Source organism: Phoxinus phoxinus, assembly GCF_949152265.1.
Source record: "Phoxinus phoxinus genome assembly, chromosome: 7".
NCBI classification, from domain to species: Eukaryota; Metazoa; Chordata; class Actinopteri; order Cypriniformes; family Leuciscidae; genus Phoxinus; species Phoxinus phoxinus.
In genome coordinates, this window is record NC_136882.1 from 5,694,201 (window position 1) to 5,721,273 (window position 27,073).

The following is a 27,073-nucleotide window of genomic DNA, read 5'->3' on the forward strand; positions in this document are numbered from 1 at the left end:
TTGCAGGAATCTTTTTTTTACAGCTGTTCATGAAACCGCTGTTCAATTTTGTCAAAATCATTTAAAATGATTTCTAATTTCATCACAGGACTAAATTACATTTTAAAATATATTAAATTGAAGACAGTTATATTAAATTGTAATAAATGTTTTCTTTTTTTAAATACTGTTTCTTAAACCAGTTGAAAATGCAGGGACTGCCAACTGTCATAAGTCATTGGCAGGTTTATTCCCCGGTGATGTACAACACTGTCAGTCCGATGTGCTTTCAAAACATTTCTCTGTTCATTCAGCATTTTCACCCGTTCTCACTCCCTTTGTCCATATTTGATATGGAAGCATATGGGTAGCAATTTTCAATTTGAAATGTAATATTTAAAATGACAATGCATTTCTGTATTTAAATGTTGGTGCAAAATGAAAAATCAATTATATAATTTACATTTGCCATTTCATACACTAGTTTTAGGCCCTGTTTACACGAGAACGCTCACGGGTGAAAACGTAAAAATATGTTAGCGGATGTGCCTGTCGTTTACACGGCGACGGCGTTTTTGGGCCTTAAAAACGCAAAAAAGTGAAACCACCCTCCAGAGTGGAAATCTTAAAAACGCTCCACCGGGTAACAAAAGTCTGCTAGACAGTGAAGGCGTCGCGTACGCGTTTACGTCACAGGCATGCGCCAGTACAGGAAAATAACAAAACATTATCAAACTAAAATATAGCATTAATTTCATTGACCAAAATAATAAAAGATTCTGTCATTTTTGAGCGACACGCGAAGAGCACCGAGGGTTAAAGCAGCAGCTTTACCGTATTAAACATGAGAAACTGTGTCAGCGTCTCTTTCACTCTCAGTGCTTCACATCGCCACCTAGCCGTCTGGAGTGCACACTACATCCAATCTCACACACTTTTGCGTCACCATATGCACGCAGATTTCCTCCCCATAACGCTCGTCTAAACGCAGAATAAAAAGTGATAACGCAACGCCACTTTTGCGTTCTCTCTTCAGATCGTTTCCGTGTAAACATAGCCTGAATATGTAACTTGAATACATATTTTAACGCTTTATAAGTTAAGCAACTGGTTTATAAGTATAAGCAAAAACAGTAGCAAAATGATCATTTAAATGTTATTTTTCTTAATTGCATTTACAGTCACAGTTAAGACACTTGCGATTGCATAAAAAAACAACCAAAACACATTATAAATGTATGTATTGCTAAAACATATTACAAAGACTGTGACCTGTGAAGTACTGAATTGTGGAGTTAGACCGTTAAACAGTTTTTCACCGTTGCTGTGTTCAGGATTTTTTGGGGCGGGGCTAAAACTGGCCCCTCCCCTAACAATAAAGCACATTCACATCTGTGATATATGACTGCAGATGAGCGTGTACCTTAATAAAGGTGAGCTTGCAGATGCAGGTGGTGTTGCGAGTGCTTTTGATCGTGACCTCTCCATAATGCTCAATCCACCGTCTCCCGCTCAGGATGTTGTGGACGCACGTCGTCACCTTGTTCCACTCATAGTGATCACCATAACTAACACACCAAAAACACGCTGCAGTTACAGGAGCCAATCGGTGAGGAGATATGAGGAGGAGACGACTGACAGATGGAGACTGTACCTGGGCAGCATGACATGCACCGTTCCGATGGGAAGAATCTCCATAGACTTCCCCCAAAACTTATTCTTCCATCTGACGTCTGAAGCACACACACACACACACACACACACACTTGAGTGTGATGATAAAAGGCTTAGAGAGCAAAAGCACAGGAGTGTTATCAGTCTTACCCTGCCAGAAGGAGAAGTTCTGCGACTCGCAGTGACAGGCGGAGATGGGCGGATGGTGGCTCACCTGAACACACACGGGAAACATACAATCACTCGCTCAGGTTTATGAGGAAGCACAGGAATTAGCATTAATTAATCCAGAGAAATTAATAATAACTCGATCTGCACGTCCTGCAAGAAATACCAGAGCTTGTACTTCAGCAAAAGACAGCAAGATCTTCAGTGATTATAAAAGCAGCGCTCTTTACTCACTCTCGGTGTAATTCTTTGCAAGTTTTTGTTTTTCATGAGAATTTGTGACTTTTTCAAAAAGTTTCGCACTTTGACATAAATGGATTTCTTGATGATTTCATATTTTATAATATCTAAATATAAAAGCAAAACATGTGACAAAACCCCCAACTATATTAGGCAGTGGAAATAGCTAATAAGCCAATAAGTGCGCCTCTGCCGCCATCTACTGGTTATAGTGATCATTTTATGTATTTTTTATTTTAAAATAAAGCGTTTGTTTGCCACGTGTACGTTTTCCAACATTGTGACAATCTTTGATAGTTGAACAAATATTGTTTTTAATCATGACATTAAAAATAACATTTTAACTGTATAATATAAAGCTTTGAAGTGCTGGAAAACCTCTGAAGCATTTGAAAGTCCTTGAATTTCACTCTCAAAAGGTTGTACGAACCCTGAAATTAAAAGTGTGGAAAACATTCAACTATTTCTGCTACAATGCCATGGGTACAGCAAGCGTACTACATTAAATCCATGTGAATGTTGGTGATTTGTGGATTGAAAAGCCTTCTTTAACTCAACATTCTCCTGGTTTCCACATCAGTGCTGTTTGATCTGATATTTATGGTTCATAACAGAGAATGCTTCTCACTAGATCTCGCATCGGAGATATATCCAGCTGCAGACCCGCAGCACCACCAGTTTCAGAACCCCAGCGCCAGAACCGGAAGTGAGGAGTTATTTACAATGAGACAAGCATGTAAACGATGACAGAATTTTCACTAATTTGAAGAATGTTAACCCTTTCACACGTAAGTTTAAAATATTCTAATTGACCCCCCAGCGTGAGTTTTTCAAGGCGACCGTTATTTCGAATCTGTCACTTTATGGTTTCCAAGGTGACGCGTCACTGCTTGTCACGTGACACAGCGCAACCACAACACAGCGCTGAATGAATGATGATCTGCTTTTATGTAATTTTTCCTTTTTTATTCTAAATATTCATTACTTTAACTTACATATTTGTTGAGTCTCTTTTCTGTCTCTGCTTACTGAAAAAGGTGTATACATTTTATAAGCTACCATTGACTAAACATTGGGGATTAGTCTACAATAACTACAAATTAATTTAACATATATTCCTTCTGGAGATTCCCGAATGTTTTGTTCAAATATTTGACTTGCTGTATCCACATTATAATATAGGATCTACAGATGTACACTACTCTGCATTGTGAAAAGCCAGTGTCAAGGTCCAGGACACTTCTGAATGATTGGTGACAGTTTTCATAATTACTTTAACAATGGTATATGTCACTTTACAATAGTTTGTGGCATTTTCTCTCATGCTAGTTTACAATTATTTGAAATACCTGATTGGTAAGTGTCAATTTTTGGTGCACAAACAACATACTCCTGCTTGTAGTAGGCTACCACTTTAATAAGAACATTTTACTAAAATAGCTAAATAGTTTCTATATTCTTGTATAGTTACAAATGACAGCTTAACTGTCCTATATACAAATAGAAATAAATGTGTTATCATAACAACTGTATTTACAATATGTAGGTAAATACATTGTAAAAATTATTATAAAAAAAGAACCATAGTAAATATAAATGCATACAACGGACCACGATATTAAAAATATGGTGAAGCCCAATGTTTCTGTACCTTAATGTATCATTATAACATACGTATTAAGTATGACGTTTCGTGTGTAATAAAAGTATACCGTTTTGTGTCTAAGCAAATTACGCTCCAAAACGCGTTACCCGGTTTAGAACGTAAGCTCCGCACCTCACTTCCGGTTCTGGCGCTGGGGTTCTGAAACTGGTGGTGCTGCGGGTCTGCAGCTGGATACTATAGTCGCATCGACGTTATTATTAATACTGCGGCGAATTCAAACATTTCCTCACTGGATCTCCCAGCGTTGTGTAGTAACGGTGTCGTGTGATTGAGTAACACTGTCTCCTAACCAGACGCATTGCGATAAGATTCCAGCGACAAATTATTTGTCTGTCCACACTAGACGTGACGCGACCATAGATATACATAATAAAGGCTAGATGTCTCTAACGGCATCACCGGCGGCCATCTTGTCACAGGGAAGCTTTCTGTAAGGCGAGTGATCTGCACGAACACAAATACTCTTATCTCGCTGAAATCTTGACGGATTTACAAACGGTTTGGTTTCTTACAAACGTTATTAACGTGGTTATAATTCTGGATGCTTGACCATGACATGTTGAAATATATAATATTATAATTATTCATAAGTACGCAGTGTCATACATCTACATCTCTGACGTTTATAACAAACCAACCCGTTTGAAAATCGGTAGAAAATTTAGCAAGTTATGGTTATTTAAAAAGTACATGCAGCATTAAAACAATCTTAGGAGTGAGCGAGCCCCCTGTGGCAAAATGGCCGCCGTGTGCGGACGTCGACCTCCATTGGCCAGCAGCGCGACGAGACATCTAGCCTTCATAGAAAGACTAAGTCCCTCCCCTTCCGGTGGACCACCATGGGACCTTATTTCGGAAAAATATTGTATGGTAGTTAATGGCGAGAGACAACAAATATCTCGTTTGAATTGTGCCCTGAATTACACATATGATGTTTGTCAATTTAAAAGATACATTTTAAAGTCAAGAAAGTCACAGTTTGGTGTAAAACTGTTGAGGTGTAAGACTGTGAACATACGTAATTACAAAGACTACAAACCCAAAAGGCGCACATGTTGACGTCATACCTTTTCTCTCAATGAATGAAGCTAACTTTACTGAAGCTAACTTTACTGAAGCTAACTTTACTGAAGATAACTTTACTGAAGATAACTTTACTGAAGCTAACTTTACTGAAGCTAACTCTACTGAAGCTAACTCTACTGAAGCTAACTTTACTGAAGCTAACTTTACTAAAGCTAACTTTACTGAAGATAACTTTACTGAAGCTAACTTTACTGAAGCTAACTTTACTGAAGCTAACTCTACTGAAGCTAACTTTACTGAAGATAACTTTACTGAAGCTAACTTTACTGAAGATAACTTTACTGAAGCTAACTTTACTGAAGCTAACTCTACTGAAGCTAACTTTACTGAAGCTAACTCTACTGAAGCTAACTTTACTGAAGCTAACTTTACTGAAGCTAACTTTACTGAAGCTAACTTTACTGAAGCTAACTTTACTGAAGATAACTTTACTGAAGATAACTTTACTGAAGCTAACTTTACTGAAGCTAACTTTACTGAAGCTAACTCTACTGAAGATAACTTTACTGAAGCTAACTCTACTGAAGATAACTTTACTGAAGCTAACTTTACTGAAGATAACTTTACTGAAGCTAACTTTACTGAAGCTAACTTTACTGAAGCTAACTCTACTGAAGCTAACTTTACTGAAGCTAACTTTACTGAAGCTAACTTTACTGAAGCTAACTTTACTGAAGCTAACTTTACTGAAGATAACTTTACTGAAGCTAACTTTACTGAAGCTAACTTTACTGAAGCTAACTTTACTGAAGATAACTTTACTGAAGCTAACTTTACTGAAGCTAACTTTACTGAAGCTGACTTTACTGAAGCTAACTTTACTGAAGCTGTTAACTTTACTGAAGCTGACTTTACTGAAGATAACTTTACTGAAGCTAACTTTACTGAAGATAACTTTACTGAAGCTAACTTTACTGAAGCTAACTTTACTGAAGCTAACTTTACTGAAGCTAACTTTACTGAAGCTAACGTCTGTCATGTTTTCTGTAGTCTTACGTTATAATCGTAACGTTACGCCTTCATGCCGGAGTGTGTTGTACCAGACTGCACACACACGAGCAACGGTGACGTATAGTGCGCGACGAGAGATGTAGTTCATTGAGCGATTTTCACATAAAACTAAGTGTTACTCTTCTGTTTTATGACAAACTGCGACTTTCTTGACTTTCATTATTATCTTTTAAATTCACAAACATCATATGTGTAACTCAGGGCTCAGTTCGGACGGAATAAAAAGATAAGTTGTCTTCACGAATATTTACACGTTTTTTGTATTCCTTTTTTTGACAGACATATTTGTCCCCAATGGACCTCAGAGTAACTTTTTTTAAATTGACGCACGGGTTAATTAAGTCTCCACAAAATTAAGTGGCCACAAAAATATTCCTCTGGTATACAGTTAAACCAAAAATTATTCAGACACCAGATATAATTTTTTTATATATTTTTTTACTAGTGGGTGCAGGGCAATATAGTTCATTTATGTAAGTGAGGATAGAAAGGTGTCTCAATAAATGTTGGTTTGACTGTAGATGCTTTCCTGAGTAAAGTAGTGGAATTAAATGTCTTTATTCAGCGGAACAACAATGGTCTGAATGGTTTCTCTTTCATTCTCACATATCAACAGACTCCAGTGGAGGGAGACACATGTCAGTCAGTTTATATCAGTGTGTGTGTGTGTGTGGATGTGACATAAAACAGGATGAATAGCACTACTATGAGCCTGTGCTAGTGTTTCCTCTATGAACACACTGCATTATGTCAGACACACACACACACACACAGTGTAAAAGTTCAGTGCTGACAAAGAGCCTTTTCAAGTCAAGCAGGAAGAACCTTCGCCAGAGGACTATTGACGGCCTTGCTATCAGCAAAACACACACACACACACACACACACACACACACACACACACACACACACACACACACACACACACACACACACACACACACACACACACACACACACACACACACACACACACACACACACACACACACACACACACACACACACACACACACACACACACACACACACACACACACACACACACAGTACCTGTTCCAGGTGAGTTCCTGTCCTCCACTGTAGCACTGCACCACTGTGTGTGTGTGTGTGTGTGTGTTAAATAATGTACCTGTTCAGAAAAGAAGCAGAATCCTTTGTCTTCACGGACACACTCGTATGTTTCCCCCAGGAGAGGGTTAAAGGGTTTGCTGCCCGCTCTGTAATAGGTGGAGGAATATCCTGACACTGCAAACGCTGCAATGATCGCCTGCACACACAAACAAAGCAAGCTGTCAATACACTCATTACTACTAAACCATGAGTCCAGATAGACTGTGTGCTCTTCATACGGACTGAGCAGTGCTTACAGAAACAAGATAATCAAGTGAATGAGCCTTCAGAGAGCTTCACATCCACACAAACACACAGTCACATGGTCTCGGGTCACAACTGATCTCACAACAAAACCTGTCAAGAGCGGGTCAGGTCATGCTCTCCAAGTTATAAGAGTCAAAATAAGAAACAAGAAGAGTAAGGTCATATTTCAGCCCCAAAACAAAAGAAAACACACATACATATATAATAAATAATACATTTCTAGGGACCTTTTTGTGTTGTTGTTTTGTGCAAAATGTGCATTGTGACATTATTCTCAGGAAAAATAAATACTATAAATAATAATAATTATAAATATTATTATTAATAAATCATATTTAAATGGCAAAGTACTTTAATATAATAATATCATATATATATATATATATATCTCAATCTTATATATATATATCACTGTATATGAAGTGCGATCTGAAATTTTCTTCTAGAATGATAATTGTATCAAACTTGTATGTTTATGTTTAGTTATTTCACTTTAATGACAATGAAAATGACCTATTAATTGTCATTAAAGTGAAATTACTGAACATAAACATACAAGTTTGATAAAATTATCATTCTAGCATCTTTTGCATCTGAAGTCTTCATATACAGATGTATATATAAGTGTGTGTGTGTGTGAACACTTGTGTTTGTGGGCATTGAGCCTTTCCCTGCTGGAAGAAACTTTGCTTGGCTGGTTGTCTCATGAAGTGTAATGAAAATAATGTCACAAAACACTAACAATAGGCTTCATTATATCTTTATTGAAAATATAGTTTCTGATTTTTATTCTTACGCTTTTGCCAGGTTTCATGAGATTGTCTCAGTAAGTGTGTGTGAGAGAGTCAGCGGTCGTCCTCCTACACATCATTACTACACTCTCGGTATCGCTGCAGTGAGCAGAGTGTGTCAGAGTCTGCGTCAGTGTGTGTGTGTGTGTGTGGACACTATACACTACAACTGAGCTTCATTTAAAGGACTTAATGAGGCCAGAGGTAAATTCCCACCTCCCTCTCCTCCACAGGGGACATGTGTTCCTGCTTCAGGCCCCGCTCGCCCTTCCACAGCTCCTGTTATAGCACTGGGTGTGAGTGTGTGTGTGTGTGTGTGTATATATATGTAAGCAATAAGGTACTCGAGGCTGTGCTGTATCGTACGTCACGGCTGAAGGGCGTTGTTAGGCCCCTTCTTGAGTTATTCACGATACAGCACAGCCTCGAGTACCTTATTGCTTTTATAAAACAGTTACCACACAATACAACTATTAAACCCGAAAAATATGTATCTATGCAACTTTCATGAAGTAAAATCACTAAAAGCCTTCCTTCCGCTGGAAAAAATAGTCCCAGACCGTAAACCAGAAGTTATATACATTATTTCACCAATAGATGGAGACAAAGACTGTCTTTATGAGTGAGTCAGTCAGTAGAGAAGACTTTTACATTGAAAGACGGATGACAGATGACTATAGGCACAGAAAACCCCTTGAAGGGTAACTAAACCCTAAAACAAGTTGTTTTAGTTAATGATCTGTAAGACTGGGGCTTCATTAATGCTGTTCATTGATTAGAGTAAGTGTTTTAATTCTACAATATATGGTGTGAAAGCGTCTGGGTGCTGCCCTCTTCAGGTTGAACGGTGGCTACTGCAGTTTAATTTTCCTATTGGATGTTGTGGTGCCCTGTGACGTAAGAGGGTACCAGCTCACCACGCCCCTGGTATAAACGCATCTGGTTCCTCCAAAACCACTGTAGCGAGTCAGGAGTTAGAATTACGAGTATTGAAAACGATCAGGATAGCGTATATTAGCATAGCATTTATATAGTTATTTAGATTATTTTTTGTAGCCTAGGTAGTTAATTAGCATAGTTGTTAGTGTAGTATTGTTAGAAGCATAGTTAGTTAGTAGCATAGTATTGCATCAGTTAGGATAGCTTCAAGTTAGCGTAGATTTTTAGCATTAGCTTTATCTGTATTTAGTACAGTGGTTAGGATGGTACGTAGGTGTAGTGCACTGCTGCACCTGGCCTGGAAGACCGTGAGTTCCCGGCTATCGCTCGAGTGTGCAACCTGCATTTTACGCGGGATTGCTTGAGGTGGAGATGGGTTTCTCCAGAAAGCTCGCGCTGAAAAGCGACGCTGTGCCAAACGCTGCTCCTCCTGCATGGACTCCACCACCCCAGCGGCGTCTTGATGTGAGTGAGCATATATTTTTAATCACAATTTATGTTCCTTCCTATTAGGCTAAAGCTAACCCTCTGGTGTCGACAAACGCGCCGGCGCATTTTGCTAGATTTTTTTAAAACATTTTATTTAAAATTATCTAATTTAAAATGAAAACAAATATTCTCTCTTTATGTAATCTGTATGAAAATATAAGATGTCAGTCGTTCTCATGGCAACTCATCCGCTAATGTAAACATGCATACAGAGACCGCGCGGTATTGAAATGCAAATAATCTGAGGCGATCCATGCAAACCTGTCAACGCACACATCAACTCGATAAAACACATCAAGCTTTTGTATGTCTCATCATTTAGTCAAGATTATATCATTTTGTTTTGTATTTTCGCTGCTTATTGATAATAAATCTATAATTAATTTGTGCAGCCACCTAGGCCAGAATGCCTAACAGGAGTGTGTCGTGTGACACAAACACACATTAATGGAGCCTTCCCAGACTGTCCCGGGGCAACCTCTACACCAATAAAGAGGAAAATTTGTTTTATTTTAAGATAATTTATTTTAGGGTGCGCTGTCCCTTTAAGAGCTGGAGCGTACCATGTGTTCATAGGGGTCATTGGTTTGTCTTATGTACTTAAACTTAAAGGATCAAAGTTTTGGTTACCTGGACTTTCAACGGAGGGACAGAAATATCTCAGGTTTCATTAAAGATATGAATGACATCAAGGTGAGTAGTTGATCTCAGATTTTTTATTTAAGGGTGCGCTGTCCCTTTAAGAGCTGGAGCGTACCATGCGTTCGTAGGGGTCGTCGGTTTGGGCTGCCTTGTCCAGCAGCTCGGTGTACTCGAGCTCCTCACACATGTGCTGCAGTGTGTTCAGCGGCTCGTTCAGCTCCACCGGCATGGACACCTTCGACAGGTCCTTCCCGATGTTGTTCTTCAGGATGTTCCACAGGTTGAGGTTGGACGTGTCGGGAGCGGGAGCAGGGAGACACGAGCGCCTGCCGTTACGAAACGCACCACTGGACAGATCCCCGTTAGGCACTGGGGGAGAAACAACACGTTACTCGTGATCGTGACTGGTGATCTACCATCAGGGTTATTACAACAGAAAAATCTTTGGAGTGAAATATGCCCTCAGCTCTTGATGTGTTCTGTGATATTAACACTGTTAGATTGTATATTTTTATATTCACATTTCAATCGTTAGACTTTTACATTAAATACTGTAGATACTATATTTGTGAGAGCATTTGTCTTTCAGTTCATGTGTGTGTCTGTGTGTGTGTGTGTGTGTGTGTGTGTGCGTGTGTGTGTGTGTGAGTGTGTGTGTGTGAGTGAGTGAGTGAGTGAGTGAGTGAGTGAGTGAGCGAGCGAGCGAGCGAGTGAGTGAGTGTGTGTGTGAGTAAAGGTCATGATGTGTCCCATCAGGACGGCTCTACTGAACGCAGGGAGGCCGATCTTACTTTGTCTGGAAACGCTATCCGTGACGCTGGCGTTGTCCTCGGATATATTATCACTCACATCGCTGACGTAAGACTCGTCATCAGAGGCCTGAGAGAGAGAGAGAGAGAGAGAGAGAGAGAGAGAGAGAGAGAGAGAGAGAGAGAGAGAGAGAGAGAGAGAGAGAGAGAGAGAGAGAGAGAGAGAGCAAGAGAGAGAGATGCCTTTCATTTTGCGCAGTGCTGAATAACTGTAAATTGTGTGTGTGTGTGTGTGTGTGTGTGTGTGTGTGTGTGTGTGTGTGTGTGTGTGTGTGTGTGCGATTGTGTGTGTGTGTAATGACCTACTGCAGTGTGCAAATATACAAATAAACACTTCAACAGACAGATGATGCTCACCCAGATGACAGATAATAAACCACAAACATAACTGATAAATGCAATGATACACCCACGTTTGGATACATCAGTCATTCTTATTAATAATAATAATAATGTTATCTTATATATTATATATTAATAGAATATTAGTCATTAAAACTAATAATAATATAAGTCATCAATGTTACAGTGAGAAAAATAATCTTATAATTTACACTATCATTCAAAATGTTGGGGTTGATAAGATGTTTTTCTTTTAAATAATTTAATACTTTTATTCACCAAGGATTCATTAAATGTATCAAAAATGACAGTAAAGTTTTATAATATATGCTGTACTTTTGAAAAATTCAGCTTTGATCACAGGAATAAATTACACTTTACTATATATTCACATAAAAAACAGCTGATTTACATCATAATAATATTTCACAATTTTTACTGTATTTTTGATTAAATAAATGCAGCCTTGGAGAGCAGAAGACACTTCTTTTAAAAACATTAAGAGATCTTTCCAAACCCAAACTTTTGAACAGTAATGTACACAAGTGCAAGTAAATTGAATTGTATTTCACCTTCTGCTGATGTCTTTGACATGAACACACACACACACACACCTCGTTCTCTGATGAACTGGCGGACAGAAGCACCTCTTGAGCGTCGAAGAACTCGGACACCGACTCCGACATGGAGAGCCGGCTCTCGTTAGACACTTGCTGAGAGAGAGGGATGCCCACGTGCAGCGGCTCACCTGCCTACAACACACACACACACACACACACACACACACACACACACACACACACACACACACAGGGGTGTGACAATATATCGTGTCACAATTTATCGCAATACAAAAATGCAACAATCTGTATTGTGTAGTTCACCCAAAATAAAAATGAATGTGTGAAAAAATTCAAGTTTAGAGAGTTTTAGTGTCAGTACTACATTAAACTACTATATATAATGTTGAATATAATGTATAATAATGCAATGGGGGAATATTTGTGGGTCCTGATAACGCCAGATGTCTGATGTTACCAGTGAAAAGTGTCCAGGATTATTTTAAATATATCTAGTCAGTGAAAGAGTGCAAGCATATTAATCTAAAATAAGATTGTTATTCTGGTGAATATTTAATTATTCTGGTGTCTCTATTGCCCTGTGCTTTGGGTTTCCAGCACTGTCCAAGTCCAATATTAATTTACACACCCATATATGTCATACCAAATTTAGCATTTTAATCAAAAGTACATTTTTTGGTAAGCTTTTATCATATATCTTGGAGTTTCGCAATAATATCGTATTGTGAGTTTAAATGGGTGGTATTATGGCCTTTTCACAAGATGTAAAATAAGTCTCTGATGTACCCAGAGTGTGTGTGTGTGTGTGTGTGTGTGTGTGTGTGTGTGTGTGTGTGTGTGTGTGTGTGTGTGTGTGTGTGTGTGTGTGTGAAGTTTTAGCTCAAAATACCCCACAGATATTTGTATATAGCATGTTAAAATTGTCACTTTTTGAGGGTGAGCAAAAATACACAGTTTTGTGTCTGTCCCTTTAAATGCAAATGAGCAGCTGCTCCCGGCACAGGGGGCGGAGCTTCAAGAGCTTGTGTCCTTTTACCTCACACACACACACACACTGAAAATGTCAAAAACTTTTAGCCTTTTATGTACAAACCGGAGTCAGACAATGATGGAGAGACTCAAGAAGAAGTGACAACATGTAGAAGCAACAGGACGTCTCTGAATGGTTAGTTAGTCTTGATAATCTATAAATCGTGTTCAGGGGGCGGGGTTTATGTAAATTTTAGTGTTTGTGATGTCACTAACCCGGGAGGAAGCTCGTGTAGTCTCTACCAGCCGTTTGTAGTAGTTTTTAAAAAACTATTTCTTTAAAAGCAAATATCTCCCTTTGCTTTGAACTTTGAGCGTTGTAACTTTGCAGATGTTGTTTATGATCAAACAGCAACATTACACACTAACTACAGTTAGAAAAGTTAAATCATATTCAACCACCACTTTAATATCGTGATATGTATTGAATCGTGACATGAGGGTATTGTTACACCCCTAATTACCGATATTTAAATCTCATCAGATTTCTGTATAATCACAGGGGAGGCACAAACCAAAACCGAACATAACTATATTTAGGTAAATAGACTTGTTGCTGCATTGGTGACAGAAACTAAAAAATCGGTTACACTTTATTTTACAGTCTTAAGTGTATTCACCTAAGAAAGTACTGGGTAATATAAGGCAACTACATGGGTTCAGGTTAGATTTAGGTGTATGTACTACCTAGAAATTACCCAGTTATTGTAATTACTGTAACAAGTACATACTGTAGTATGAGCATGGGGAACAGGACTGTAAACAAACTTCTACCACAACATGATTAAGTGTCACGGTGGTTTATAATGATCACTGAACGCACTGCTTCACAGATCTGACATTTATCACAGGCAGACACTTGTGTTCAAGGCCAAAGCACAAAGACATACGGCCCGATGTAAGGAACACGAAAGCCTGAAAGATTTAAGTCTAGTGGAAAGCGAAAGCCTTGAAACACAATGTCTGTTGCCAATAGTTAAACACCCGGTTGATCGGCACGGGCAGCATCTCGCGGGACTCATTAGGTCCAGTGATTGCTCTGTTAGCTTGTGTTGCAGCCAATGAGCATCAGGCCAGAGCAAACAGAGAGTCACTTCACATCTGACTCATCCTTGAAAGCAGACGTCACATTTACAGCTTAAAAAGTGACTCAGTGTTCAGAAAAATGAGAGTAGCTTTTAATATGTGACCCTGGACCACAAACCCAGTCACGAGTCGCACGGGTATATCGGTGGCAATAGCAACAATACATTGTATGGGTCAAAATTATCGATTTTTCTTTTATGCCAAAAATCATCAGGATATTAAGTAAAGATCATGTTCCATGAAGATATTTAGTAAATTTCCTACCGTAAATATATAAAACATGTATTTCTGTGAGTGAATGCAGCACAATCGTGAACATAAATGCACAACTTTAAAGGAGATTTTCTCAATGTCTCCTCAGATTCCAGATTTTCAATAGTTGTATCTCGGCCAAATATTGTCATATCCTAACAAACCACACATCAATGGAAAGCTTATTTATTCCGCTTTTTCGTGATGTATAAATCTAAATTTTAAAAAATGGACCCATGTGACTGGTTTTGTGGTCCAGGGTCACATTTTGTCCAATGACTAAACAATTTCCGAGCCCCAGTGTGTTTGACATGAAATGCTTTTCAGTGCTGTGAACAGAGTAATCTCTGACCTCATCCGGACTGCTGATGATGTTCACACTGACGACCTGCTCACACAGAACCGACTCCGAGTGGATCCGGTTCAGACGGGTCTTCAGCTCAGCATTCTGGGATATGGCCTGAACAACAGAGTCACACAGAACAAATGAGCAGATCAGTGTATGAAGGGTGGAAACAAATCTGGGTATTGAGACATACATTTACAATAAATTCATACATTTTTATAACAAATCTGCTTCTTCTTTGGCTGGAGGATGTAAATGTGATATTGTTCAACCGTTTGTGGTTGTTAAGACTTTATGAAATATTATTACCATTTATTTTCTATGTGAATATATAGTAAAATGTAATTTATTCCTGTGATCAAAGCTGAATTTTCAGCATCATTACTCCAGTCGTCAGTGTCACATGATCCTTCAGAAATCAGTATAATATGATGATTTGATGATCAATAAATATTTATGATTATTATCAATGTTGAAAACAGTCGTGCTGCTTCATATTTCTGTGAAAACTGCTATTTTTTTTTTTTTTAGGATTCTTTGATTAATAGAAAGTTCAAAATAACTTTTGTAACATATACCATCACCTTTGATCTATTTAATACATCCTTGCTGAATAAAAGTATTAACTACTTAAAAAGAAAAAGTCTTACTGACCCCAATCTTGCTGTTTTGTTGATTATAACAATGTCAGTGTGTGGTGGGCGGAGCAAACCTGTGACAGGGAGCGGCGGAGGGTCATGATCTGATTTGATTGGCCGGTTTGCTCCTGTTCCGACAACACCTGTTTAATCTTCTCTTTCTCTATGGCCACTGTGTTGAAGGCAGACTTCAGAAGAGAGTGCACTGCAAAACACACACACACACACACACACACACACACACACACACACACACACACACACACACACACACACACACACACACACACACACACACACACACACACACACACACACACACACACAAGATCACGCTGAGTGCTTGCAAACTCCGCCAGGCTTTGTCTCTGGATCAGAACCTGCAGTATCACTCAAGAACAGCTGTGCGTCTTTTGTTTCTCGTGAAGTGAAGGTCCTTGCACACTGAGTCCGACATTTTCGTATTCGTCATTCGGTGGCTCTGCTCAAAAAGCTTGACACGGATGCGAATAACGCAGAAAATCGAACCCGTTACGAATTTTTAATGACGGACAAGGTTTCGGAGGCAGTGTGTAAACGTGATTGACACAACATATTACATTTATAACGTGCAACAATGTCTGACGTAACTGACTTCCTGAAGCAGAGCCGTTTCTCAATGTCAAGGAAGGATCCTCGGAAGCTGGAATTTCGAGGATGCTACGTCATCGACATCCGTCGAAGGACTGTTCCAATGTCGAGGATCCTCAGAATTCCAACCAAGGGCGGAGTCCTTCGTTCGGAAAATATCCCATATACAGGAAAGGGTGCATATGTGTAGACTTCGCGCTCTTCGCGCTCTCAAATCGCCCACAATCCTATGCGCGCAGCTTAGCTATCTTGTTTAAAAAAAAATACAAAATGGCGGATGTTAGCGGAGTCGGAGCAATAACGGGGCAATATGCTTTTAAATGCAAGTAGGCTATATTTACGTTACCATACATTTGTTATAACCGTCATATAAGTAAAGTTTTACGTTTAAATGCCAGCACAAATTACTACCGTATTGATATTACAAATTATACAAATTACGTTATGGCTAACCTGTTATTTTATCAATTGTTAGCTTGTTTGCCGTCACTGGCATTTCACATATTTTACCATTGCATGTGTTTTAAAAGCTAGAATGTTGCTATGGATGCAGTTCTGTTCACTCAGGCAATACAATCATTTTTAAATCAATAAACTCCTTTTTAAATCAATATTTTGTCTCAAATTATTGATTTATTATTATTGATTTATTTTGTTAGGTAGGCAGCCATGTAATAAGCGGGATAATGTTATAGCGAGCCAGTTTTTACAGCGAATACAACCCTTTTAGGTTTATTCAAGACCCCTCCGCTTCGTGTTAGAGTTCGCGGGGTTTCACTGACGGACGCAATGACGCGCACTTGCTAGAATGTTCCATTTACGTGTTCTCTCGAATCCTAAAGAGGATCCTCGCCTAGCCTCTGAAGGAAATGATTTGGAAGGATGCGTCCTGCCAAGGAAGTATCCTTGACATTGAGAAACACCTAGTGTTTCCAACACAACCCGGTGAACCTCCAGACACAAGAAATATAATTGGTCTTGACTACATAGTAAGCAAAACAATCCTTTTTATGCTCATAATTATAAGTGTTTTTATCTTTAATTACACTAATTAAAGCCCTGGAGAGTAGCTTCAGTGACAGGTTGCGCGGGAGAGATACCGCAGATCTTTCCTACCAGCGGCCGTCAGACTGTACAACCAACACTGTTGACTCTGGGACATATATCACATGTGCCATATAGTTTGCTATATCTGACTTATGTGCAGTGCCTTTCTACAATATTTTTTATACTATTAGTATTTATTTATTATGCCGCTGGACATTGTATAAGGCATAGACTATTTTAGTCTCATTATTGTACAGAAATTCTGATTTTATTTTGTAAGAACGGCCCTTCTTTGTTTCTTTGTTTGACACTTGTCTTGTCTATGAAATGCTATTTGTACTCTTATCTATCTCTGTCCTGTTTCTACTGTTGCAATCCGTAATTTTCCCATTGTGGGACAAATAAAGGTTTTTCTTACTCTTAACTTTAGTCTTACAAACTCAAATATACATAACAGTAAACCGTTAATGAGCTCACAGATGTAGAAAGTCCATTGCCAGTAAATTCATTAGACTTTCTCTTCAGACTTGCGATTCTTTATGAACGAGTCACTAGAAGAACCGACTCATAAGATTGGTTCATTCCAGCAAAAAACATTGTTTTCTTTGTAATAGTTTTTAATGCGATGTACATTCGGTGACTTGCTGTGCAGGAAACACTGGCATGAAGGTTTTGTTCACCTTTCTGTGCAATGACGCAGAAATCTTCCTGCAGTTTGATGTAGTCACTGGCGTTGTCGATACTGTCAGCCAGACGCGCGACAGGGGTTTGAAAATCCGCCAACTCCGCACATAGGTTAGGATTAGAGGAGTGGAGACGCACTTGAGACATACTTGCACTCAGAGGAACCTGAAACACACACACACACACACACACTACAGTGAGACAGAAGCGATCCCAGACACGGTCTCAGGAAAACCAGCAACGGGGGCTTCGGAGAACAACAGTCTCTGAGCGATTCCTTCGACTGATGAAACCCCGACTGCGGCTGTCAGACGTAGTCCAGTGTGGATAAGTTTAGTTGAGTTAGATTTCAGTAAAGAGTTCACAGACACACATAAACACACATGCCAAGCAGTGTAAAGGTCAACGGTGAAATGAGTTTAGTTCATGCATCAAAACATGTGAACCATCAAAAACATGACAACATGCGTTAATGTGTTACCATGAGCTCAAATAATCAAAACAACAATCATAAAGTCACACCAGGTCAACACAGGCATATGTGTGAGTGTGTTTGAAGTGCTTAGTTGAAAGTTGGGTTTGAGTCAGAACAAAACCCCATTATTCAGAGCTGCTGACATCCATTTGATTTTTTTTAAGCATTGTTAAAAACTCATTTTTTACTGTAGAAAATGTATGCTTTGAATGTGAGGATGCAGATGCATACTGTAAACACACAGTCTGCACTATTTCGGGTCGACTCGTTATGGTATATGCAACTGTGTGGCCGTGTTGTGACGCCATGAATACTGTTTCCAGGTCCAAGCCTCTACTCCGTTTCAAGAGAGAATATTATCTCGACAACTGTTCATGAGCACTAGGCCTATTCATTTACTGCAAAACTTTTAAGCTAAGCTTTTAAAAACTCATGATGTACACTACAGTCTACGGGCTTACGGTGAGATTTCGGTAAACAAGCGGATACTACATCGCCTTTAGGTCACTGGTCAGTGCACTAGGGCACTGGTTTCCAACCCTGGTCCCCCTGGACCCCACATACTACAGTATGGTCATCTAAATCAAGCACATCTGAATCAACTCTTCAGCTTGCTAGTAGACTCTAAAACGTCAAACTGGTTTGGCAAACAAGGGAGATCTAAGATGTGTAGAATTGGGGGTTATCGAGTACCAGGGTTGGAAGCCCCTGCATAGACTCAGCACATCATTTAGCATGTTTCCACTTGTGGCATCTACACATTTTCTTTGTGTGTCAAGCTAGATTAACCCAGCAGAGAGAGAAAAATATAGTTACCATATGGCTCAAGCTTGATGACTAGGTAATAAAAATACTTTTTTGTAGTGGTTTTTACCACTTTACCAAGTTCTGTGCTCCCTCGACGAGGTCTAGTGTTCAACAGAGTTTATCTCCCACCCTTATCAAACCACACAATCAAGGTCTTCGGGATTAATAGAAAGAAACAGATACGGGAGTTTTATCAGGGTTGGAACTAAATTCTGCAGGACAGTGGAAGACTATGCAAAGATTATATTTAATTGACCAGTCGAATACACATGGCTCCTGCATACAAGGTGTTGTTATAAAGGATGATTTTGCAATTAAAACTGTCTTGATTAATGCTTGATTTGCTTTGTAGTGATGTAACCTAAATAGTAATAATGCTTTTGCTAAGATAGATATATGTAACTCTATTAGTTATGATGAAGATATGTACTGTGTGATTTTATTATTATTAAGAGAATTACTTACTTGCATGAAATGTATGTGTTAACTGATTTAGAGTACAAAGTACTTATGTATTAGAAATAGTTTTATGATAAATGAAAATGTACTAGATGAAGTATATATTCCAGACGATTAAAAGGAGAAAGCAGAGGAAGAGAAATCGGAGGCAACGTAGGAGGACCCTGCGTAAGCAGCTGAGAGCCATGACCAAGAACTTGGCAGAACTCCAATTGATGACATCAGGAGAGAGTTTGGAATCTGCTTTCCAGAAGCTGCATATAAAAGGCGGAGAGAGAGACTGAATTTTTGGATTCTGAATAGCACAGTTTCCCTCGACGTCTGTATAACCAGCTGTCTGTTGAAACTTATTATTATTGTAACCTAACTTTAACTTTGATATAACGCTTGTTAACTTTAATAAAACTTATATTATATTATTGGCAAGTTATTGTCTGAATAATTATTGAATGACCTTAAGAGAGAACTGACCACAGGGAAGTCTGCGGAACTAAGTGTAAGTATTTTAAAAGCTTATATTATTGTTCAGACTCGACTTTCCTTACCTACCTGAGAATAAAGGATAAATAGGTAAAAGGTGTAAAGGATATTTGAGACACCATAAAACATGGCGCCCAACGTGCTTTAATTGTCTAATTACTGGCCAGAATTAGACAATTGAGCGCTTGACAAATAGAGTAAGCGTGAATGCTTAAGGTTAAATAGTTGATGTAATATAGAAATTATTACATATAAGTTGATTACGCAAAACTAAAGCCCTGAAAGGGCGGAAAAATTATTTAAAGAAAATCCCTGAACGGGTCAAAATACTATATTTTGCGAGGAAAAGTATTTGCAAATACACTCTAGTGAGAGAGAAACAATTCCGAGAGAGTGGAAAAATAAATGAAATAAATGCTATAGGCATACCCAGAGAGGGTAACATTAGATACAAATAAAAATTCCGAGAGAGTGGAAAATTTATAACATTAAAACCCAGAGAGGGTTGAATGTGCACATAAGAAAAACTAACTTAAAGAGTGAGGACAACCAACAGGCGTATATAAAAAGTGAAGAAATCACTAAAATAGCTCTAAGATAATAGAGGCTAAGCTATGGCAACTAAAGCTAAAGTAAAATCCAGCAATATATTTATTCAGGCATATACATGGGGAGATTATCGTGTATTAGGATGGCAAAAAATCGCTTTACAGGCAGAGACATCAATCCAGGAGACGGAACCAGGAGAAATACTCCTTTGGCTTCCCTCTAAGGAGGGATTGCAGTCCGGAAACTTCACAGAAAGTGAAGTTGGTCAAGCAATATTGCAATGGATGCAAGAAATAGCGAAAAATCAACACTGTATAATACAGTTACAGTGCAAAACTCCAGAGGCAGAAAATATAATCAAAACTATTAGCAAAAAAGATGAAGGTAAAATAGAGATTTATGACATGTGTGGTAAAGCGTTAAAAAGAGAAAAAGGACACGTACCAGACATGGAAAGAGTTAAAAGATACCAGATGGGTATCAACGACTTTGAGCAAGCGGAAGAAATCCGCTTGACAATACCAGTAATTGAAGACGAGGATCGGGCTAGTGTGATTACCATGGCCCATCAACACACACCTACACCAGAAGCATATGAGCTGCAAATAGGTGGAATAAGACTGCTGGTTAGAGACAGTTTAATCGAAAGAACAGAAGGTGGCGTCGTAATACTTAATGGAAACAGACAAATGATAACTGGCTCAGGAACAGCTGGGGCTATTTTCAATAAACTAGGAAAACAGGCGTTGCAGGAGATAGAGAAAATGAGAGCCCAACTTGGACCTCAGCACGCAGCGACAGTAAGAATAACCTCTGGCCTTCCACAGTGGAATTATGTGGCGCATACAGTAATGACTGATTGCAGAGAAGAATTTTGCGATGCAGATCGCTCATGTGTAGAGGCCAGAACTATCACTGCAGCAGTAATAAAAGAAACACTAAGTAGACAGGAAAATCAAATACACATGACTTTAATGGGAACAGGCCAATACAAACACCCAGTAAATTCGATAATAGAAGGCATATTATCGGGAATTACAGATATGTCCCAGGAAGGTAATTTGACCATAAATCTATTAATGTCTAACATAAACTGCGAGGAATTTGAAAAAATTCTTGACAGAAGGGAGGAAAGGGTCCATCCGGGATCCTCTCAGCCGTCTGCTCCTCAGTTTAATGTTCCTGCAGGAGACAGAGAAATGAAACAGAGTGAGACAGAGTTTGAGAATGAATCTGAGCTGTCAGAGTTTGGTTATGACGCGGACAGTTCAGATTCGTCAATATTTTCTGTGAACAGTGATAGCAGTGAAAAACAGTATATTTACAAAGACTCTAGACTGCGGAATAAAAGAGGAGGTCAGATGGAATTAAAAAGAGTGACGGATCAAATAGAAAATGATTGGCCGGAAGTTCAGGTTAATGGAATTTCATTCAAAAATCCTACCAGTGACGAACGAGGTAGAACATTAAAAAGACATTGGGACAAGAGAATTGTGAATGATAGAAATTTGACGTACGGCCAAATGAGATCGGCAAGTCGATCACCCTCTGCTCAGAGAGTCGCTCGGACTGAGGGATGGTCAAAAACAGGAAAAACTGCGTTGTATCAAGAAGGATACGAGTATAATAGACAAATAGTTAAAGAGCTGGAAAAAGTAGTTTGTTCATTAAAAGTTGAAATTAAAAGTCTGAAAACAGAAATAGAAACATTAAAATGTACGGACACAATAGGACTAAAGGACAGAATTAAGAATGACCGGGATAGTCAGGCTAAAAGTCTAAGAAAAACAGTCAGGATTAGACCGGCGACTCCTGGAATTCCAACTTCTTATAGACAATTAGAGGTTGCGACCCCACAAGAAACTGAAGAAAACCTAGATAGCGTACATGCAAAACTGCTGGAATTACAATTAACAGAAGCAGTTAGGAAGCAGGTAGGAAATAAAAAACAGCATGAAGACCAGAGTGCGTATGCAGAGCGGATAATGAAAGCTGCTGAACATGCACAGCTGGGTTGTGTTGCCGCTACAAGGCTAGTTCAAACCTGCACGGGCCACCCAATCTCATTTGAGGCATTGGGAAAAATGAGAAATTTGACAGGCATAGAAGATAAAATTAAAGACTGGACCAAAACACTCGTTAATGCCCAAAAAGAGCAGATCCCCTTATTAGGAATGTGGCTATCTATTGAACGGGATATCCCTGAGGCTGATAAAGTCCCGTTGCTGAGGCAAGTGGGTAGGAGAATCCCCGGTGGTCGTAATTTAATTACATTACTTAATAATGCGACCAGACAAAAAATTGAAGAAAAATTAGCTGAATATGATCTCGCGACCAGGCATATGAAATCAAAAAGTAACATTACACCGCAAAATAAACAACAGCACGGACCACAGTTTAAAGAAAAATTTAATAAGAATAAATTCCAGAAGCCAGGAGGTTTTAAAACATATGGAGCAAGTCATCAGAGCGAAAATAGAAAACCTAACAAGTTTGCTGGGAACAGACAGACAACGGTGAAAACAGGCATGAAGTATGCACAGGGAGGAAAGAAACTCCCACAGAAGTCAGGCTTCATTCCAGCAGCAAAATGGGAAGATATGACTCCTGCTGAACGGACTAAAATAATTGAAGACCGTAAAACCAGAAATCCAAACATAAGAAAGCTTGGAAGGACTAAAGTAATTAATAAGGCAGAAAACCAAAATCAGAAAAACAAACAGGACACATGCAAAGCCAAGGAGCGAGTCAACTCCGATATAGAATGAAGTTTAACTGGCCAGTTGAAACACAGACTCTGTGACCCCAGGGTTAAAGAAGAAAATGAAAACCTATATGTGAAAATTCAGGGTACAACATATGTTGTGGACACAGGGGCTGACATTTCAGTTTCAACTGAGCCTTTACATACAAATGGTACGATAAATGTACAGACGTATGATGGACAAATTAAAACAGAAAAAACAGGTGAACTATATGGAATTACTATGATTGAAGGGTCTGAAAATTTATTGGCAGCAAAAGATTTGAAAAAGATCTTCAGATTAAAGCCAGTTAATTATGAGCAGGAATTACAAAGAATTGAGAATGACATAAAAGGCTCTCAATGGGCTAAAGAACAGCTAATGACAGAACTTCGTAAAACTCCGTATGGACGGAGCAAAAATGACTGTGGCAAAGTAAGTGATAAATATGCACATGTTATTGAGGGTGGAATTCATAAACCTCAGCGGCAATACCCAATTAATAAAAAAGGACTGGCAGAATTAAATATAACTTTACAAGAACTCGAAGAGGAGGGCGTTATAAAGCGGGTTAAAGGTGCTATAACTAACTCTCCGATTCAGTTAACTGCTAAGCCAGACGGAACGTTTAGATTTCTTACCAATTTCCGGGCATTGAATCGTTTAACACGACCGGATAAACGTTATTTGATTAACGCGCGAGATACAGTGGAGAAAATACGTGACGGACGATTTTATACGAAAATTGATTTAGCCAACGGATTCTATGCGATTCCACTGGCTGAAGAAAGCCAGGAAAAAACCGCGTTTACCGCAAACCAAAACCACTATGTTTACAGACGTCTACCTATGGGTTATTGCAACAGCCCTGTTATCTTTACGAGTGCGCTGGCCGACATTTTGTCAGGCTTAGACGTTGAACTTTATATTGATGATATTTTAATCGTTTCTAATGAAGAACGAGAACACGTACAATTGGTAACAAATGTGTTAAAACGACTTGCGGAGGCAGGTTTAAAAATAAATATAAAAAAGACGCAATTAATGACTGACATGGTCGAATTCTTAGGATTTTGGATTTCCGCAGGAAATAGAGGAGTTACTCAGTCCATGAAAGACCGAGTAAACCTGATTGAAACCCCCAAAACAGTTCGACAGGTCCAGCAAACAATGGGGCTATTGGGTTATGTTAGAGACTTAATCCCTCGTTTTAGCCAGATGTCTAAACCTATATTTGCGACTATAAAAGGTGGACGGTTGAAATGGACTGAAAAAGCTGAAGAAGCGTTGACAGAATTAAAAGCAGCCATACTAAACTCAGGACAGCTGGAAGGAAGGAATGATGAGAAAAACTTAGAAGTTGATTTGGAAATAGACGAAATAGGATACCAATTAATAGTACGAAATGAAAAAAGAAACATACCTGTTCGAATTTTGAGTGGAAACTGGGAAAATCCAGAAATGAAGTTCACTTGTGAAGAAAAACAGCTGGCAGCTCTGAGCAAACGCTATTCCGAGCTGAAAGGCTTAGGGCGGGGTCAGAAAATTTTTGTTAACACAAACACAGCAGTATTGGCTCATCTCTCAAAAAATAAAGTTAAGGACGCTCGTGCGCTTAACAGCCGATGGCAAAGATGGGAAAATATGTTACTAGATCCAGATTTAATAATTAGACAGAAGGAACTTAAAAAATGTCAGAAAATGAAAGTAGACCTTTATAAATCTACAGTTGCCTTTACAGACGGTTCAAAAACGATGGCAGATGAGGAAGCTCACTGGGCTTTCATTCTAAAACAAAGCAACAAGGTCATAGAGACAGGAAGAGGAATGGTGCAAGGCACAGCCCAGTACGCGGAACTCATGGCAGCGTTCCAGGCATTAACAGCGCTTCAGAAAATGGGAATTTTACAAGCCATACTAGTCACGGATAGCTCATATGTGGCAACAGGAATTAATGACAACTTGCATATCTGGAAAGAAAATGGTTATACCAAGTCGAAAGGTAGGCCAATCGAACACGCAACATTGTGGCAAGACATCCAGAAAATTATAGGTGAATTTGATCTTACAGTCATCCATCAAAAAGGACATTCTAAGGAAGACTGTGTTTTAGCCATAGGAAATAATGAAGTTGACAAACTAGCGCGCATGAGGCGCATAGTGTTAATTAAAGACACAGAAGCAAATGTAATACAGAAAATACATGACCAGCTTAAACACCCAAGTGTTAATTTAGTTGGCAAGGTTCTGACAGATAATAAAATACATATTTCTAACTGGAGACAGAAATATAGAAATATAAGGTTAAATTGTGAACATTGCATGCGCAAAGGCTATAATAGGACAATAAGAAGTGATTTTGGATCCATTACGCCAGACAGTGTTAACCAGGAATGGTCTTTGGACATCGCGGGGCCCTTAATCCCGAGGTCAAAGGCTGGTAATAAATATATATTAGTTGCAGTAGACGGTTTCACGGGACGAATTTGGGGAAAGCCGTTAAAAGAAACTAAAGCAACTGCGATTATTACAGCTGTCAATGACTTACTGATTGCGTGGGGCCGTCCACAAAGAATTCGGGTTGACAATGGCACATATTTTGTAGGAAAACAGTTTGAAGATTTTGTAACTGACAAGCATATCAGTTTAATAAAATCAGTAAGGTACTGCCCGCAATCAAACGGAATAGCTGAGAGATCTGTTGGGATAATAAAGAGCTGGATCCGTGCTAATTGCAACCACGATAGATGGGATGACAATATGGAAGAACTAATGTTTTATGTTAATCTTACAGAGATCAAACGACCGACTACGTCAAAAGACCAGCCTGCAGATTCCTGCCAAGTGGGGGATTTCGTCTGGATAAGGTTAGATAATAAAAATAAAAATAAACCTTTTAAAGATTTAATTACAAAAAAGGATAAAATTGTTAAAATACTTGATAAACATACAGTGGAATTAGCTGAGAATGGAATTTGGAGCAAAAGGTCTCTGGTCCTTGTTCAAAACCAAACGAATAACAACTGAGATTAATCAGGCAGATTACCAAAAGCATAAGGATGAACTGCTAAAATTAGTTGAAATTAATAACCAGAGGGGTGTGCTCAGAATTGAAACTACATTATTGACAAAATGTGATGCTAATTATGTAGCAACGAATATAGAGCATGAAAAAGCCAGGCAGACAGGCCGATTACATGAATCTGTTAACATAAAATGTGATAAAGCATATTCCGGAGGAATGTGTGTTATTTGTGGAAATTTTGGAGAGTATATTTTTTGGGAAGGGCCAGCGATGAGCAAGCCCAAATCCAGGAAGGAATTAATACATTGTACACCTCAAACTATGCCAAAAATACCGAAAGATCAATATTACAAAAACCCTGGAGGAATTAAAGCAGCTTTGTGTGTTCTCTGCCAAGAATGTAGAATTAGTTTCCCTAAAATAGAAGTAATAATGACACAGCGGTTTGGAGTTAGGCAAAACGTGTGTGATTGTTTGTGGACAGGGCATAAGTGGATTAAATGTCAGACATGTCTTGATGATATTGCAAATAATAGGTTGCTGGTATATAGCAAACACAGAATTTGGTCTTGGAATAAGACATTTTGCGATTTATCTAGCAAAGGAAAAATAGAAGGTTCAGGAATGACCATTGATAATACGAATTATCAACAACAGCTGGGAAATTCAGGCGTCGATTATTTATGGTCATATCGTCTGAAAAGAAATACGGATGACATTCTCAGCAAGTGGCTGTTGGTGGATCCCAAACAGTTGGGGCCGGAGCTAGGCAGTTTGAAAACTTGCTTTGACGATAAGGGCAGAACATTCCAGCCAGATAAAGGAACTGGAATTATCTGGTCTGTGGGTACCATTGCTAGAGCGCTGATAGAAAGTGACGTAGCGCAGCAAATAAGGGCACCAAGAATAGATTTTCCGAGACGCGGTGAATGCGATGAAACGAATGGCTATATGCGTTGCCAATTTGGACAATTGGACGAAGAAAGGTGTCCGAATAAGATAATCTTGAAAAGAAGCAAAGTTCT

At 38.9% G+C, this 27,073-nt stretch overlaps 1 protein-coding gene and 1 long non-coding RNA gene across 8 annotated transcripts in view; both read right to left on the reverse strand.

Annotated features, from left to right (window-relative positions):
• Window positions 1-27,073, reverse strand: part of osbpl6 (oxysterol binding protein-like 6) — a 90,333-nt gene that overhangs the window by 8,046 nt on the left and 55,214 nt on the right. For all 7 annotated transcript variants that reach the window (XM_079618935.1, XM_079618934.1, XM_079618932.1 and 4 more), the window contains 10 exons: window positions 17,506-17,674; window positions 15,223-15,353; window positions 14,517-14,624; window positions 11,831-11,968; window positions 10,857-10,944; window positions 10,181-10,434; window positions 6,957-7,094; window positions 1,804-1,867; window positions 1,634-1,712; window positions 1,403-1,547 (listed from right to left, as the gene is read on the reverse strand). In XM_079618935.1, coding sequence (XP_079475061.1) covers window positions 1,403-1,547; window positions 1,634-1,712; window positions 1,804-1,867; window positions 6,957-7,094; window positions 10,181-10,434; window positions 10,857-10,944; window positions 11,831-11,968; window positions 14,517-14,624; window positions 15,223-15,353; window positions 17,506-17,674 — 1,314 coding nt within the window. The remainder of the gene's footprint in view (window positions 1-1,402; window positions 1,548-1,633; window positions 1,713-1,803; window positions 1,868-6,956; window positions 7,095-10,180; window positions 10,435-10,856; window positions 10,945-11,830; window positions 11,969-14,516; window positions 14,625-15,222; window positions 15,354-17,505; window positions 17,675-27,073) is intronic.
• On the reverse strand, window positions 21,235-21,929 carry LOC307001898. Its single transcript, XR_013798357.1, has 2 exons — window positions 21,797-21,929; window positions 21,235-21,461 (listed from the first exon to the last, which is right to left on the reverse strand). It is a non-coding gene; the product is annotated as an uncharacterized lncRNA (long non-coding RNA).